This window comes from Bison bison, unplaced genomic scaffold, assembly GCF_000754665.1.
Source record: "Bison bison bison isolate TAMUID 2011002044 unplaced genomic scaffold, Bison_UMD1.0 scf7180017864471, whole genome shotgun sequence".
Classification (NCBI taxonomy): Eukaryota; Metazoa; Chordata; class Mammalia; order Artiodactyla; family Bovidae; genus Bison; species Bison bison.
The window spans coordinates 35657669-35672424 of record NW_011495032.1 but is presented as its reverse complement, the minus strand read 5'-3'; the positions used below and the strand labels follow the sequence as shown (position 1 = coordinate 35672424).

The 14756-nt window shown below is 38.4% G+C and overlaps 1 protein-coding gene across 2 annotated transcripts in view; it reads right to left on the bottom strand.

The window, feature by feature from the left end:
- LOC105003735 (sperm-associated antigen 16 protein-like) overlaps positions 1–14756 on the bottom strand; it is an 86317-nt gene that overhangs the window by 5527 nt on the left and 66034 nt on the right. The window contains exon 9 of one of the 2 annotated variants that reach the window (XM_010861137.1): positions 10494–10603. In XM_010861137.1, coding sequence (XP_010859439.1) covers positions 10494–10603 — 110 coding nt within the window. Of the gene's footprint in view, positions 1–10493; positions 10604–14756 lie in introns of those variants that run through there. The other variant, XM_010861140.1, reaches the window with a different exon arrangement.

The following is a 14756-nucleotide window of genomic DNA, read 5'->3' as shown; positions in this document are numbered from 1 at the left end:
CTATGTAGAGTACATCATGAGAAACTCTGGACTGGAAGAAGCACAAGCTGGAATCAAGATTGCTGGGAGAAATATCAATAACCTCAGATATGCAGATGACACCACCCTTACGGCGGAAAGTGAAGAGGAACTAAAAAGTCTCCTGATGAAAGTGAAAGAGGAGACTGAAAAAATTGGGTTAAAGCTCAACATTCAGAAAACGAAGATCATGGCATCCGGTCCCATCACTTCATGGGAAATAGATGGGGAAACAGTGGAAACAGTGTCAGACTTTATTTTTTGGTGCTCCAAAATTACTGCAGATGGTGATTGCAGCCATGAAATTAAAAGACACTTACTCCTTGGAAGGAAAGTTATGACCAACCTAAATAGCATATTGAAAAGCAGAGACATTACTTTGTCAACAAAGGTCCATCTAGTCAAGGCTATGGTTTTTCAGTGGTCACATATGGATGTGAGAGTTGGACTGTGAAAAAAGCTGAGAACTGAAGAATTGATGCTTTTGAACTGTGGTGTTGGAGAAGACTCTTGAGAGTCCCTTGGACTGCAAGGAGATCCAACCAGTCCATTCTAAAGGAGATCAGTCCTGGTATTCTTTGGAAGGAATGATGCTAAAGCTGAAAACTCCAGTACTTTGGCCACTCCATGCGAAGAGTTGACTCATTGGAAAAGACTCTGATGCTGGGAGGGATTGGGGGCAGGAGGAGAAGGGGACGACAGAGGATGAGATAGCTGGATGGCATCACTGACTCGATGGACATGAGTTTGAGTGAACTCCGGGAGATGGTGATGGACAGGAAGGCCTGGCATGCTGCCATTCATGGGGTCCCAAAGAGTTGGACACAACTGAGCGACTGAACTGAACGGAAGCATTTTCCCATTGCAAATTGATTTCATATTTTCTAAATCCTTCATGTTTATGCATGATTCAAAATAAATGGTAGAGCTTAAAACCTGAGAATAATTAGTATTTCTTAATTACTTCTATTCTGATTAACATTTACTTCTTTTTATGTAAAGCAGAACAAATTTAGTGTAATGTATTTCTAGTTATTTGATTTTCTACTCAGAACAGAATTATAAACAAGTTGGCTTAATCCTTATGTATTTAACATGGCACAATATTATGAATAAATATTTTGATTAATGTATTTCCTCAGGGATTTTTAATGATATTTTCAACTCTTAAATATAGTCAACATTATTATCAAATTACAGGCATTAAAATTTTCATTTGCATATGGTTTTAGACTTTTTAATACATTCCATAATTCTAAACTCTAAAAATAATGCAAATCTAATTTCCTATTTTGCAATCTTATGTCTGAAAAATGCTAATTTAACATCCTAAACTAGTATTCATAATTATTGACAAAATGCCGAGATCATCATTGGTTGATGTCAGAATCACAGTACTTCTGGCAAAAAACAATTACTGCTTAACAATATTCAATAATACTATACAAAATGCAGCTAAATTTGCTGTAATAAAGCAAGGTATTAGCATGAAAGGGTATTTAATTATTCTTGAAGTGCACCATTAACAGGCCAGGGTGGCATCACACAACATGATGACATAAATTGGCTTATCAGAGTTAAAAGGAACTTTCACTCCTCTTTACATTTTCATATCATTATATTTAAATGGCAATCTATTTTATATAAATACCAAAGATATCATGACAAAGATATTAAATAAGATTCCATGTTTTCATTAAGCAAATCAAAATATAAAATAGCCCCTAAAGAAGTTGAGAGTTATGTGCAAATATGCTGTAATGAACAATACTAAATAAGAACCTGAAATGTTAGATCCATGAATTAAGGTAAATTGGAAGTAGTCAAACAGAAGATGGCAAGAGTAAACACTGGAATTTTAGGAATCAGTGAAATAAATTGGACAGGAGTGGGAGAATTTAATTCAGATGACCGTCATATCTACTACTGTGGGCAAGAATCCCTAAGAAGAAATGGAGTAGCCCTTATAGTCAACAAGAGAGTCTGAAATGCAGTACTTGGGTGCAATCTCAAAAACAACAGAATGATCTTGGTTCATTTCCAGGGCAAACCACAGTAATCCAAGTCTATGCCCCAACCACTAATGCCAAAGAAGCACAAGTTAAACAGTTCTATGAAGACCTACAAGATCTTCTAGAACTAACATCAAAAAAAGATGTCCTTTTCATCATAGGGGACTGGAATGCAAAAGTAGGATGTCAAGAGATACCTGGAATAACAGGCAAGTTTGGCCTTGGAGTACAAAATGAAGCATGGAAAGGCAAACAGAGTTGTGTGAAGAGAATGCACTGGTCATAGTAAACACCCTCTTCCAACAACACAAGAGACAACTCTACACATGGACATCACCAGATGGTCAATACTGAAACCAGACTGATTTTCTTTGCAGCCAAATAGGGAGAAGCTCTATATAGTCAGCAAAAACAAGATCGGGAGCTGACGGTGGCTCAAATCATGAACTCCTTACTGCCAAATTCAGACTTAAATTGAAGAAAGTAGGGAAAACAACCAGGTCATTCAGGTATGACCTAAATCAAATCTCTTACGATTATACAGTGTAAGCAACAAACAGATTCAAGGGACTAGATCTGATAGGTTTCCTCAAGAACTATGGACAGAGATTCATGACATTGTACAGGAGGAGGTGATCAAAACCATCACCAAGAAGAAGAAATGCAAAACGGCAAAATGGTTGTCTGAGGAGGCCTTACAAATAGCTGAGAAAAGAAAAGAAGCAAAAGGTAAAGGAAAAAAGGAAAGATACACCCATCTGAATGCAGAATTCCAAAGACAGCAAGGAGAGAGAAGCCTTCCTATGTGAAAAAAAACAAAAAAAAAAAAAACAAAAAAAAGGGCAGGGGGTCAGGGAACAATAGAATGGAAAAGACTAGAGAACTCTTCAAGAAAATTAGAGATATCAAGGGAACATTTCATACAAGTTGCTAGTGCTAAGTCATTTCAGTTGTGCCCAATGGACTACAGCCTGCCAGGCTCCTCTGTCTATGGGATTCTCCCATAGAATCCTGGACTGGCAAGAATACTGGATTAGGTTGCCATTCCTTCTCCAGAAGATCCTCCTGAGCCAGGTCTCCAGCACCACAAGCAGATTCTTTACTCTCTAAGCTACTAGGGAAGCTCTGTTTCATGCAAAGATGGGCACAAAAAAGAATAGAAATGGTATGGACCTAACAGAAGCAGAGGATGCTAAGAGGTAGCAAGAATACACACAAGAACTATACAGAAAAAGATCTTAATGAGCCAGATATCCACAACGGTGAGATCACACACCTAGGGCCAGACTGCGGAGTTAAGTGGGCCTTCGGAAGCATCACTACAAACAAAGCTAGTGGAGGTGATGGAATTCTAGCTGAAATATTTCAAATCCTAAAAGATGGTGCTGTGAAAGTGTTTCACTCAATATGCCAGCAAAATTGGAAAACTCAGCAGTGGCCACAGGAAGGAAAAGGTCAGTTTTCATTTCCAATGCCAAAGAACGCTCAAAGTACTTGCACAATTGCACTCATCTCACATGCGAGCAAAGTATTGCTCAAAATCCTCCAAGCTAGGCTTCAACAGTACATGAACCAAGAATTTTCATATGTACAAGCTGGATTTAGAAAAGACAGAGGAACCAGAAATCAAATTGATAGTGAAGGACAGGGGAGAACAGTGAAGACTGGCATGCTACAGTCCATGGGGTCACAAAGAATAGGACATGACTTAGAGACTGAACAACAACAAAAAATGTTGATACCTTTAACTTTATAAAGGTATGGTGGTTTCTAAACCACCACCACCATAAACATCTTGGGAGGATGGGCTTCCCTCATAGCTCGGTTGGTAAATCATCTGCCTGCAATGCAGGAGACCTGGGTTAAATTCCTGGGTCAGGAAGATCCCCTGTAGAAGGAAATGGCAACCCACTCTAGTATTCTTGCTTGGAGAATCCCATGGACAGAGGAGCCCGGCAGGCTACAATCAGTAGGATCACAAGAGTCAGACACAAGTTAGCGACTAACAACTACTGTCTTTAACTTTTCACATGTCTGATCACCATTCAAAGCCTCTAAAGAAGTAATTTCTTTTTCCATTAGTCATGTGAGAGTTGGACTATAAAGAAAGCTGAGCACTGAAGAATTGATGCTTTTGAACTGTGGTGTTGGAAAAGACTCCCGAGAGCCCCTTGGACTGCAAGGAGATCCAACCAGTCCATCCTAAAGGAAATCAGTCCTGAATATTCAATGGAAGGATTGATGCTGAAGCTGAAGCTCCAATACTTTGGTCACCTGATGCAAAGAACCGACTCATTGGAAAAGACCCTGATGCTGGGAAAGATTGAAGGCGGGAAGAGAAGAGGACAGAGGATGAGAAGGTTGGATGGCATCACTGACATGATGCATGTGAGTTTGAGGAGGTTCTGGGAGTTGGTGATGGACAGGGAAGCCTGGCGTGCTGCAGTCCATGGAGTCGCAAAGAGTCAGAAAAGACTGAGCGACTGAACTGAACTGAAAGTAGTAATTTATTTCTCTTATCTGTGACTTATGTGACTGCAAAAGACATTCAATTAACTGCATAATGATTCTCACTTCTTTTAGAGTAAAATATATTTCACAGATAGAGGGAAACTGTGTTATAATGTATAGTTGCTGCTGCTGCTAAGTTGCTTCAGTCATGTCCGACTCTGTACGACCCCATAGACGGCAGCCCACCAGGCTCTGCAGTCCTTGGGATTCTCCAGGCAAGAATACTGGAGTAGGTTGCTGTTTCCTTCTCCAATGCATGAAAGTGAAAAGTGAAAGTGAAGTCGCTTCAGTCCCGTCCAACTCTTAGTGATCCCATGGACTGCAGCCTACCAGGCTCCTCCGTCCATGGGATTTTCCAGGCAAGAGTACTGGAGTGGGTTGCCATTGCCTTCTCAAAATGTATAGTTGTCTTCACAAAAACTAAACTGTTGACTATTTTAGTAACCCATTGTTTGGTTTACAGAGGGAAGACAAATGGCTTTTCTCCAGTATTTAGGGAAATTGTTTCCATAATTTTACAGGAAATAATTTAAACCATAAGAATTAACTTTTAGAGCACAATCTCATATGCTATAGAAAAATATAGGGAAATTAGCATGGCATATCAGGAAAAATGAGGTGAAAGTGAAAGTTGTTCAGTCTTGTTTGATTCCTTGTGGCCCCACAGACTATACAGTCCATGGAATTCTCTAAGGAATATGGGTAACGTTTCCCTTCTCCAGGGGATCTTTCCAACCCAGGGGTCAAACCCAGGTATGCCGCATTGAAAGAAAGTGAAGTCACTCAGTCATGTCCGACTCTTTGTGACCCCATGGACTGTAGCCCACCAGCCTCCTCCATCTATGGAATTTTCTAGGCAAGAGTACTGGAGTGGGTTGCCATTTCCTTCTCCAGGGGATCTTCCCGACCCAGGGATTGAACCAAGGTCTCCGACATTGCAGGCAGACACTTTACCATCTGAGCCACCAGGGAATCCCTAGTGGGATTCCTGCATTGAAGGCAGATTCTTTACCAGCTAAGCCACAAGGGACACCCATGAATACTGGAGTGGGTAGCCTATCCCTTCTCCAGATGATATTCCAGACCCAGGAATTGAATTGGGGTCTCCTGCATTGCAGGTGGATTCTTTACCAACTGAGCTATCTGGATACTAAAACTGGCTTGAAAAGTAAAATTATACAACTGTCTAAGGAAGATTAATCCAATTTATAACAGCAAGTTTATGGCAAAAATATTCAATGTCACACAGAATGGACTACTGGAGAACAGTCTAGGAGGAAGCTAAGGTTTTTCCATGAAGATCAGCTTTAGAAGGGTGGGAGTGATAATTAAAAAGAAAAAGGAGCAGTGTGATAGGTAGTTTAAAGGTAATTTTGAAAGTCCCCCATAATCTCCTCCTTCAGTTCAGTTCAGTTCAGTTCAGTCGCTCAGTCGTGTCCGACTCTTTGCGACCCCATGAATCGCAGCATGCCAGGCCTCCCTGTCCATCACCATCTCCCGGAGTTAACTCAAACTCACGTCCATCAAGTCAGTGATGCCATCCAGCCACCTCATCCTCCATCATCCCCTTCTCCTCCTGCCCCCAATCCCTCCCAGCATCAGAGTCTTCTCCAATGAGTCAACTCTTCTCATGGGGTGGCCGAAGTACTGGAGTTTCAGCTTTAGCATCATTCCTTCCAAAGAACATCCAGGGCTGATCTCCTTTAGAATGGACTGGTTGATCTCCTTGCAGTCCAAGGGACTCTCAAGAGTCTTCTCCAACACCACAGTTCAAAAGCATCAATTCTTCGGTGCTCAGCTTTCTTCACAGTCCAACTCTCACATCCATACATGACTACAGGAAAAACCATAGCCTTGACTAGATGAACCTTTGTTGGCAAAGTAATGTCTCTGCTTTTGAATATGCTGTCTAGGTTGGTCATAACTTTTCTTCCTAAGAGCAAGCGTCTTTTAATTTCATGGCTGCAATCACTGTATGCAGTGATTTTGGAACACAAAAAAATAAAGTCTGACATTGTTTCCACTGTTTCCCCATCTATTTCCCATGAAGTGATGGGACCAGATGCCATGATCTTCGTTTTCTGACTGTTGAGCTTTAACCCAACTTTTTCACCCTCCACTTTCACTTTGATCAAGAGGCTTTTAAGTTCCTCTTCACTTTCTGCCATAAGGGTGGTGTCATCTGCATATCTGAGGTTATTGATATTTCTCCCAGCAATCTTGATTCCAGCTTGTGCTTCTTTCAGCCCAGCATTTCTCATGATGTACTCTTCCTTAATCCCCCAATTTAATTTAATTAAACTTGCTCTTCCAATGAAAAAACTTCAAGATAAGCTTGTTAGGTACTTTTCTATCAGATTTTTAACCCCTAAGTCTCCCCTTCCTACATAACCCCAGTATAAAAATTCAGAACTTTCCAACTAATGTGAAAAAGGCATCAGTGGGAGCCTTGATCAGTGGGAGACACTGAAAGGAGAGTATCAAAGATGATAAATGACATATTTTTGAATTGACTCTTTTAACAGATTGCAGTCACTATTAAAAGAAAGTTTTTAAATGAAGAAATTAGCTTATTTATGAATTAAGATGATTTGTGAATTTAGTTCAGTTCAGTTCAGTCGCTTATTCGTGTCCGACTCTTTTCGGCCCCATGAATCACAGCACGCCAGTCCTCCCTGTCCATCACCATCTCCTGGAGTTCACTCAGACTCACGTCCATTGAGTCAGTGATGCCATCCAGTCATCTCATCCTCTGTCGTCCCCTTCTCCTCTTGCCCCCAATCCCTCCCAGCATCAGAGTCTTCTCCAATGAGTCAACTATTCCCATGAGGTGGCCAAAGTAATGGAGTTTCAGCTTTAGCATCATTCCTTCCAAAGAAATCCCAGGGCTGATCTCCTTCAGAATGGACTGGTTGGATCTCCTTGCAGTCCAAGAGACCCTCAAGAGTCTTCTCCAACACCACAGTTCAAAAGCATCAATTCTTCGGCACTCAGCCTTCTTCACAGTCCAACTCTCACATCCATACATGACCACAGGAAAAACCACAGCCTTGACTAGACAGACCTTTGTTGGCAAAGTAATGTCTCTGCTTTTGAATATGCTATCTAGGTTGGTCATAACTTTTCTTCCAAGGAGGCAGCGTCTTTTAATTTCATGGCTGCAGTCACCATCTTCCACAATTTTGGAGCCCAAAAAAATAAAGTCTGACACTGTTTCTTTTGAGGCAATGGTACCATCTCAAGATGGAAATTATAAATAGATAAATTATTGGTGTGCAGCTAAGTATGTTAATATGTAGCTTTGAAAGTCATCAGCAAAGATGTTATATTTGAAAATATATTATGGAATTACATTTTAGAACCCAGCAAAATATCTGGGGCCCATCTTAGTACATCCATGTTATATAGTAACAAGATAATAGGACCACTAAATCCTCAGACCATTGAGTATTAAAGATATGGGTCATCCATTTTCTTCCCCAAGATACCTTCCCAACCCAGCAATCAGGCCCACATCTCCTGCTTGGCAGGCAAATTCTTTACCACTGAGTCTCCTGAGAAGCCCCCAGCTCACCACATAAAGAACTCCAGTGGATGCTGGTTAAACAAAGCATAAACCCTGAATGAGAAATTAAAAAAAAAAAAAAGGGAAGAAGTATATAAAGTACATGTTATGATTAGAAACAGACTGTTTAACTATGAATATTTTCTTAATATATATCAATTAATGAGTTTTTTCTAATCCCTCCCTTAGTATTATGTGTTTCAAGTTCCTTCCCCCATGCCCTGCATCCTTTCCACGTTTCTATCTCCTACTAGACAGACTCTTACATCATACTCTTCCTACGTGCTGGACCCAGTTCAGTTCTGATAATAATGTTCTTCTCCCAGTGTGTCCCCAACATAGGAAAATGCCCTGCCATTGCCAATCTCTGAGCTGTCTGCTTCTTTCCTAGATGACATCTTAGATCTTCTGTAACCTATATAACCAACTCCATATATTATAGTTATTTTGTTCAAAATGATCCAAAGTAGTTCTTTTTCTGACTTGAACCCAAAATGATACCCTGATTTTTCCTGAATGAAAAAAGCAAAACATGGGAAAAACTCATTAAGTAACTGCTTTTAAAATTGCAAAAGCAAATAAAACATTCCTCCTAGCCTATTTTTCTTCACTTTTATACAGAGGATACATGATAAAGCTTTTACATGTAGACTAAAGGCCAAGAATCGATCCCTAATAAAAGGAGGGAAATTGCCTTGAGAGATACACACTTATATGTCAGGACTAAAGAGAAAAACAAAGCTTGGGCTAACTTTAGAGCACCCCTGCCGCCAGCACATACACCAGACCTGGCATCTTACCATAGCGAGAACAGTAGGATTGGGGCGGGGGGATGGAGAATGGGACAGGAAAGGCAGCCTCACTAAAATATACCATGTGCTTTAACCTCAAAGTTCCAAAATGTCTCTATTTATTTGGCCACTGTTGGAGCAATGGCCCGGACAGCCTTCCTGCCTGCTCTGCTCCAACATCCCTGACTGTCACCCACTTACAGACAGCCCACAGTCAGTTGTCACACACCCTTAAACACAGAAGAAACTCATTCAAGCTTGGAATTTTGATTATGATACAGAGCTCAATATCTTTAACTACTAACCTGAAACAATCATTTCGAAGTATGAATTAAAATGTTAAAAAGAATGCCTAAGCCACATTAGAAAAGGAAAATGTTTCTTGATGAAAACCACCACTATCACACCCCAAATCCTTAGCTCTAATTTTTTTTTTAATTATTGTGAGTGCTATATTTGCTCCCTGACTTAATTACCTCTGTGGAGATATATAAAGATTATCCAAACAAGAAGAAGCACAACTTACTGACAGCAATGGAGTCACCTACCACCCCATTTGGAAGAGATTCAAACTACAGGCAGGAGGAGACGTGGGAAAGCTCTATGGTGACAGAAGTGGAGGGTCAGTCCTGATGGGACTTTGAAAGCATAGGGAAGCTGGAGGCGGGCTGAGGGGATTCTCCCCCAAATACCAACAATTTAAAAATTAATATTGTTAATAGAACAATGAAACACTAGTCTAAACATCACAAAAAGGTGATTATCAAATCCTTAATATAATCTATCATTAAAAGTATTTGGTTCATGTTTTATTCAAATGTTACATATGACACTAGATTCCAAGGAATACCTTTGAGGAAAAAACATTAGAGATATTAGCTAAGTGATTATTTGAATTCATTAAAAAATATATCTGTTGTTGTTATAGCATTACTACCAGGAGAAAATTATTATATCTGTAAATTTTTTCATTCTTAAATGTCAGATATTTTAGAACTCACAGGTAACAACCACTTTATAAAAACATTCAATATCTCAGCTAAAACTTTATGCAATTTTCATGAAAAGAAACTAAACCCTTCATGGGTTTTATGTAATTTTCTTTCTTCCTCATTTTTGATTTCTTTGACCAGACATTTTTAATACCATTTTTCTGTAATCACTGCAGAAGATTTGAACTATCAGCCTGATCACACAGCAAAGGCACTAAGACATAATGAGGTTCTTAAATGGGGCATTAATTCTTTCCATTCTGCTTTTTTAAAAGACTGATGAAAGTCTGAAGTTTTAGTATGAGAAAATAAATAAGGGATGACTTGACAGTTATTTCTCTGGACAAAGAAAAAGGAGCAGAAATGGCCATGATTAAGTTTGAAAACGTGGCAAAGTGATCCACTGAGCTGTCTCCACCACTAATACATGTGTGTCCCTCAATTACTACTAATATTCAAGAACCTGCATTTTCCATCTATAGTCCAAGTAGTTTGGAATTCATAACATCTAAATTCATTTTGCAATAAAATAATGATACAATGTGAGTCCATGAATCTGAATATCTGAGAGTTAATTACAGATCAATGGAAATAAAAACCATACCTTTGTATTAACTTTTGCCTTTGCTTTACATTTGCTTTGTTCTCTGGCTTCACGAAGACGTTTTTGAGTAGGACCTTCTGGTGCATTTTCCTTTTTACAAGCAGGAACAACTGAAAGATAATACAACTTACTCTTAATGTTTATACTGTTTGTCTGTAAGAAATACTTTAACCAAAAAAGAAAGCCACATTCATCACACATGTATTTTTGAAGTATTAAAATAATAATATTAAAACCATAACAAAATGTTGTAAGTGAAGTTTCAAATTCATTTCCCAAAAATGCAGGGTGGTAATGCTGCAAGGTTACTGAATTGGCTTGGCGAGCCAGCTGAAAAGCATGTAAGCCAATCTCCAATTCAATTATATCTAAATTCCTGCTTTCATGAGATTTCATGTATTTATAAACAAAGCTGAAGGGGGTCAAAGGAGAGAATTGTAAGCAATAACAAAAATTTCCCAAGTGGAACTGGATAATAAAGAAGAGATTTTTAAATGAAAATTGTATTAATAATATATACTCTATGCTTCACAATGTTGAAAAAAAAAAAAACAGAAAACACAGGGTAACATTCCAAAGTAGTTGTAATATTCGTGTCTAAACTCCCATGGACATAAGGGACAGTCCTAAGGAATCATTTGAGGGGAATATAAAAGTGATATGAAAACTCTGTTTCTTTTTCACATCTTTTCATATACATATACATGTTTAGGTATACATAATTTCCTTCTGTATTTCTAAACAGCCAGCTGATTTCAAATAATTAATACGATTATAATCATTAACTCTTAAATAACTAAATGTTCTAATTTATAACATCAATATATGACAGAGAAAAGACAATGAATACAAAAGTATCTCAAAGGATTCTTTGTCAAGTTCCTCAAATAATTATGATGTTAAAAAGGTGAGGAAGCACATGCTAGCTAGCATTTAGTTTCTTTCCTGATCCAATTTTTCCAACTCAGTACCAGTTTCAAAGAAGAAAACCATGAAAATAACCCCCGCAATAACATAAAAGCCAAATGTTGCATAAGTTAATACTACATAAAAGTACTTTAAAAACTTCAAACACTAGGGTATTCAGACTGTCTGTCTTCCCTCAATGGTACTACAAGTTAGGGTCTCACAGAATCTGTAAATCAAAATGTGGAGGAAAGGCAACAGTTACAACTCGTTGAGATTAGAGAAAAACTTTCACTTCAAATTCTCTTTTATGGCATTTTCCTCTTCCATGACAACAGTGAAAGCCTGGTATTGATGATGATTTAAAATAATAATAGCTAGCATTTATGCTTCATTGATGATTTACTATATAACAGCTACTTGTCTAAACAGCATATGTGTTATTTCATGACAGCCTGGCAATAATGCTGTGTAGTTCACTATCTTTTGTTCCCTTTTACATATAAGGAGAATTTGTATAGTAATATCTACAGGGAAGAAAGGAGAAAGCGATAGAGAGATCCAGGATTCCAGTGGATAATTCTATGAGAAAACCTCATGTAGAATGTAAAACATTACTAAACACCAATTTTCAAGAGATAAAATAAAAAGCGAGAGACAAACAGCAAAATGATAAGGATAAATGAAAGTAAAACAACAAAAAAGTGCTTAGTTTACAAGTATATGTAGTTGTTCCACAAGCAAAATGAAATTACAAGAATTTACACTTCAATAATATTTTAGGAAAAAATTCAACATTTGCAACAAAAACATGAGAATATACATTGCACAATGTATGTGTAATGGAAAGAAAAATAATACTTCTTAATCATTTCTCAAGGTACCAATAATAGCATGATTTCCACTATCAGATAACATTCACTTTTATATTGGACAAATGAGAGGCTCAAACACTGGGTCTTTGTCACATTCATGGTTAAGTGAAAACTACTTTTCAAAAAGCTGCCTTATTTGAAAAGACCCTGATGCTGGGAAAGATTGAGGGCAGGAGAAGGGGACGACAGAGGATGAGATGGCTGGATGGCATCACCGACTCAATGAACATGGGTTTGGGTGGACTCCGGCAGTTGGTGACGGACAGGGAGGTCTGGCGTGCTGCGGTTCATGGGGTTGCAAAGAGTCAGACACAACTGAGTGACTGAACTGAACTGAATTTTTCAAAATTCCACAAAATGCTTCTTAATGTTTAGTAATATACTAACAATGGCCATTTCCCCATAAGAGCATCCTTATATTTATCATCTGATATTTGTTAATGAAAAGGCCTATAGTACTGACTGCTGCTATGCCAGTTTTTACTTGGGCACAAACATAGCTTAAGGAAGGTACAATTCCTTAAGAGAAATAAACATCAAATAAACACATTTTTAACTTACAGAAATTATAGTAGTTGTACTCCCAATGCTAAATTTCACCCATTAAACCACTTCTTCACAGATGTGCACATTCAATTCAGTGTTAACTAAAAGAATATTAAGGCCCCTGGTTAAATGTCAGATATGCATGAACATATTCATTTAACAAATACGTAAGTTCCTATATTATATCAGTCCCTAACTCCAATATAGATTAAATACAGCTGAAAAGAAAATAATTTAACTGAAAAAATATCATGAAGAAAGTATCCATAATTTATCACAGGGAGAAAAACAGAAAATATCCAAGAGATTAGAAAGCTCAAATAAGATCAAAGTATACATCTAATTAGAATTAAGAAAAAGGTAATAGAGAAAAAGGGAAAGAGCTATATTTTAAATGATGACATGTATCTATCTAAACTAGACCATTTACTACAAATAGTCATAAGAAACTGACATCCTGTAGTGCAATTCTGAGCAACAAAAAATACCCAACCCAAAAAGCAATTACTTAAGCTAAAACCTTTGCTCTACTAAATATGACATCTGTTTGTGATGCTCTGAAGTCAGTTTCACAGTTTTTCACTTCATAAATGATTTTCAATTTCTAAATATTTTTCTTGAATTCATAGATTCCTGTCATAAATTATAAGATATCATAAAATATATGTTTCTTTGCAGCCTCATGTGAAATCAAAGAAATATCAGCTAACACAAACAGAATTTAAAAACAGCATATGAAAAACTTTTTGAGTTTATGCAATTTGCACAAAACGTTTTATCTCATAACATGTCATACTGAAAGGTTTTCTGTGTAGTTTATTGTAAATATTAGATACACAATACTTCCAATTACAACAAAGAAAACTGTAATGTTAACTATCACTTCAAATATCTAGTTGATAATAATCATTAAATCATAGTTTCTCTTAGGAACATTTCTACTATTCTACATACCACACAAGAGCAAACATAGAATTATAAACACTTTTCAGGTGAGAAACGTAACTGCTGCTTCTGCTGCTAAGTCACTTAAGGGGTGTCCAACCCTGTGCAACCCCATAGACGGCAGCCCACTAGGCTCCTTTGTCCCTGGGATTCTCCAGGCAAGAACACTGGAGTGGGTTGCCATTTCCTTCCCCAATGCGTGAAAGTGAAAAGTGAAAGTGAAGTCCTTCAGTCATGTCCAACTCTTAGCAACCCCATGGACTGTAGCCTACCAGGCTCTTCCATCCATGGGATTTCCCAGGTAAGAGTGCTGGAGTGGGGTGCCATTGCCTTCTCCAGAGAAACTTAACTACTAAAGTATTAATAACATTCTCTCTCAGTTCAGTTCAGTCGCTCAGTCGTGTCCGACTCTTTGCGACCCCATGAATAGCAGCACACCAGGCCTCCCCATCCATCACCAACTCCTGGAGTTCACTCAGACTCACGTCCATCGAGTCAGTGATGCCATCCAGCCATCTCATCCTCTGTCATCCCCTTCTCCTCCTGCCCCCAATTCCTCCCAGCATCAGAGTCTTTTCCAATGAGTCAACTCTTCGCATGAGGTGGCCAAAGTACTGGAGTTTCAGCTTTAGCATCATTCCTTCCAAAGAAATCCCAGGGCTGATCTCCTTCAGAAAGGACTGGTTGGATCTCCTTGCAGTCCAAGGGACTCTCAAGAGTCTTCTCCAACACCACAGTTCAAAAGCATCAATTCTTCAGCACTCAGCCTTCTTCATAGTCCAACTCTCACATCCATACATGACCACAGGAAAAACCATAGCCTTGACTAGATGGACCTTTGTTGGCAAAGCAATGTCTCTGCTTTTGAATATGCCATCTAGGTTGGTCATGACTTTGCTTCCGAGGAGTAAGCGTCTTTTAATTTCATGGCTGCAATCACCATCTGCAGTGATTTTGGAGCCCAAAAAAATAAAGTCTGACATTGTTTCTG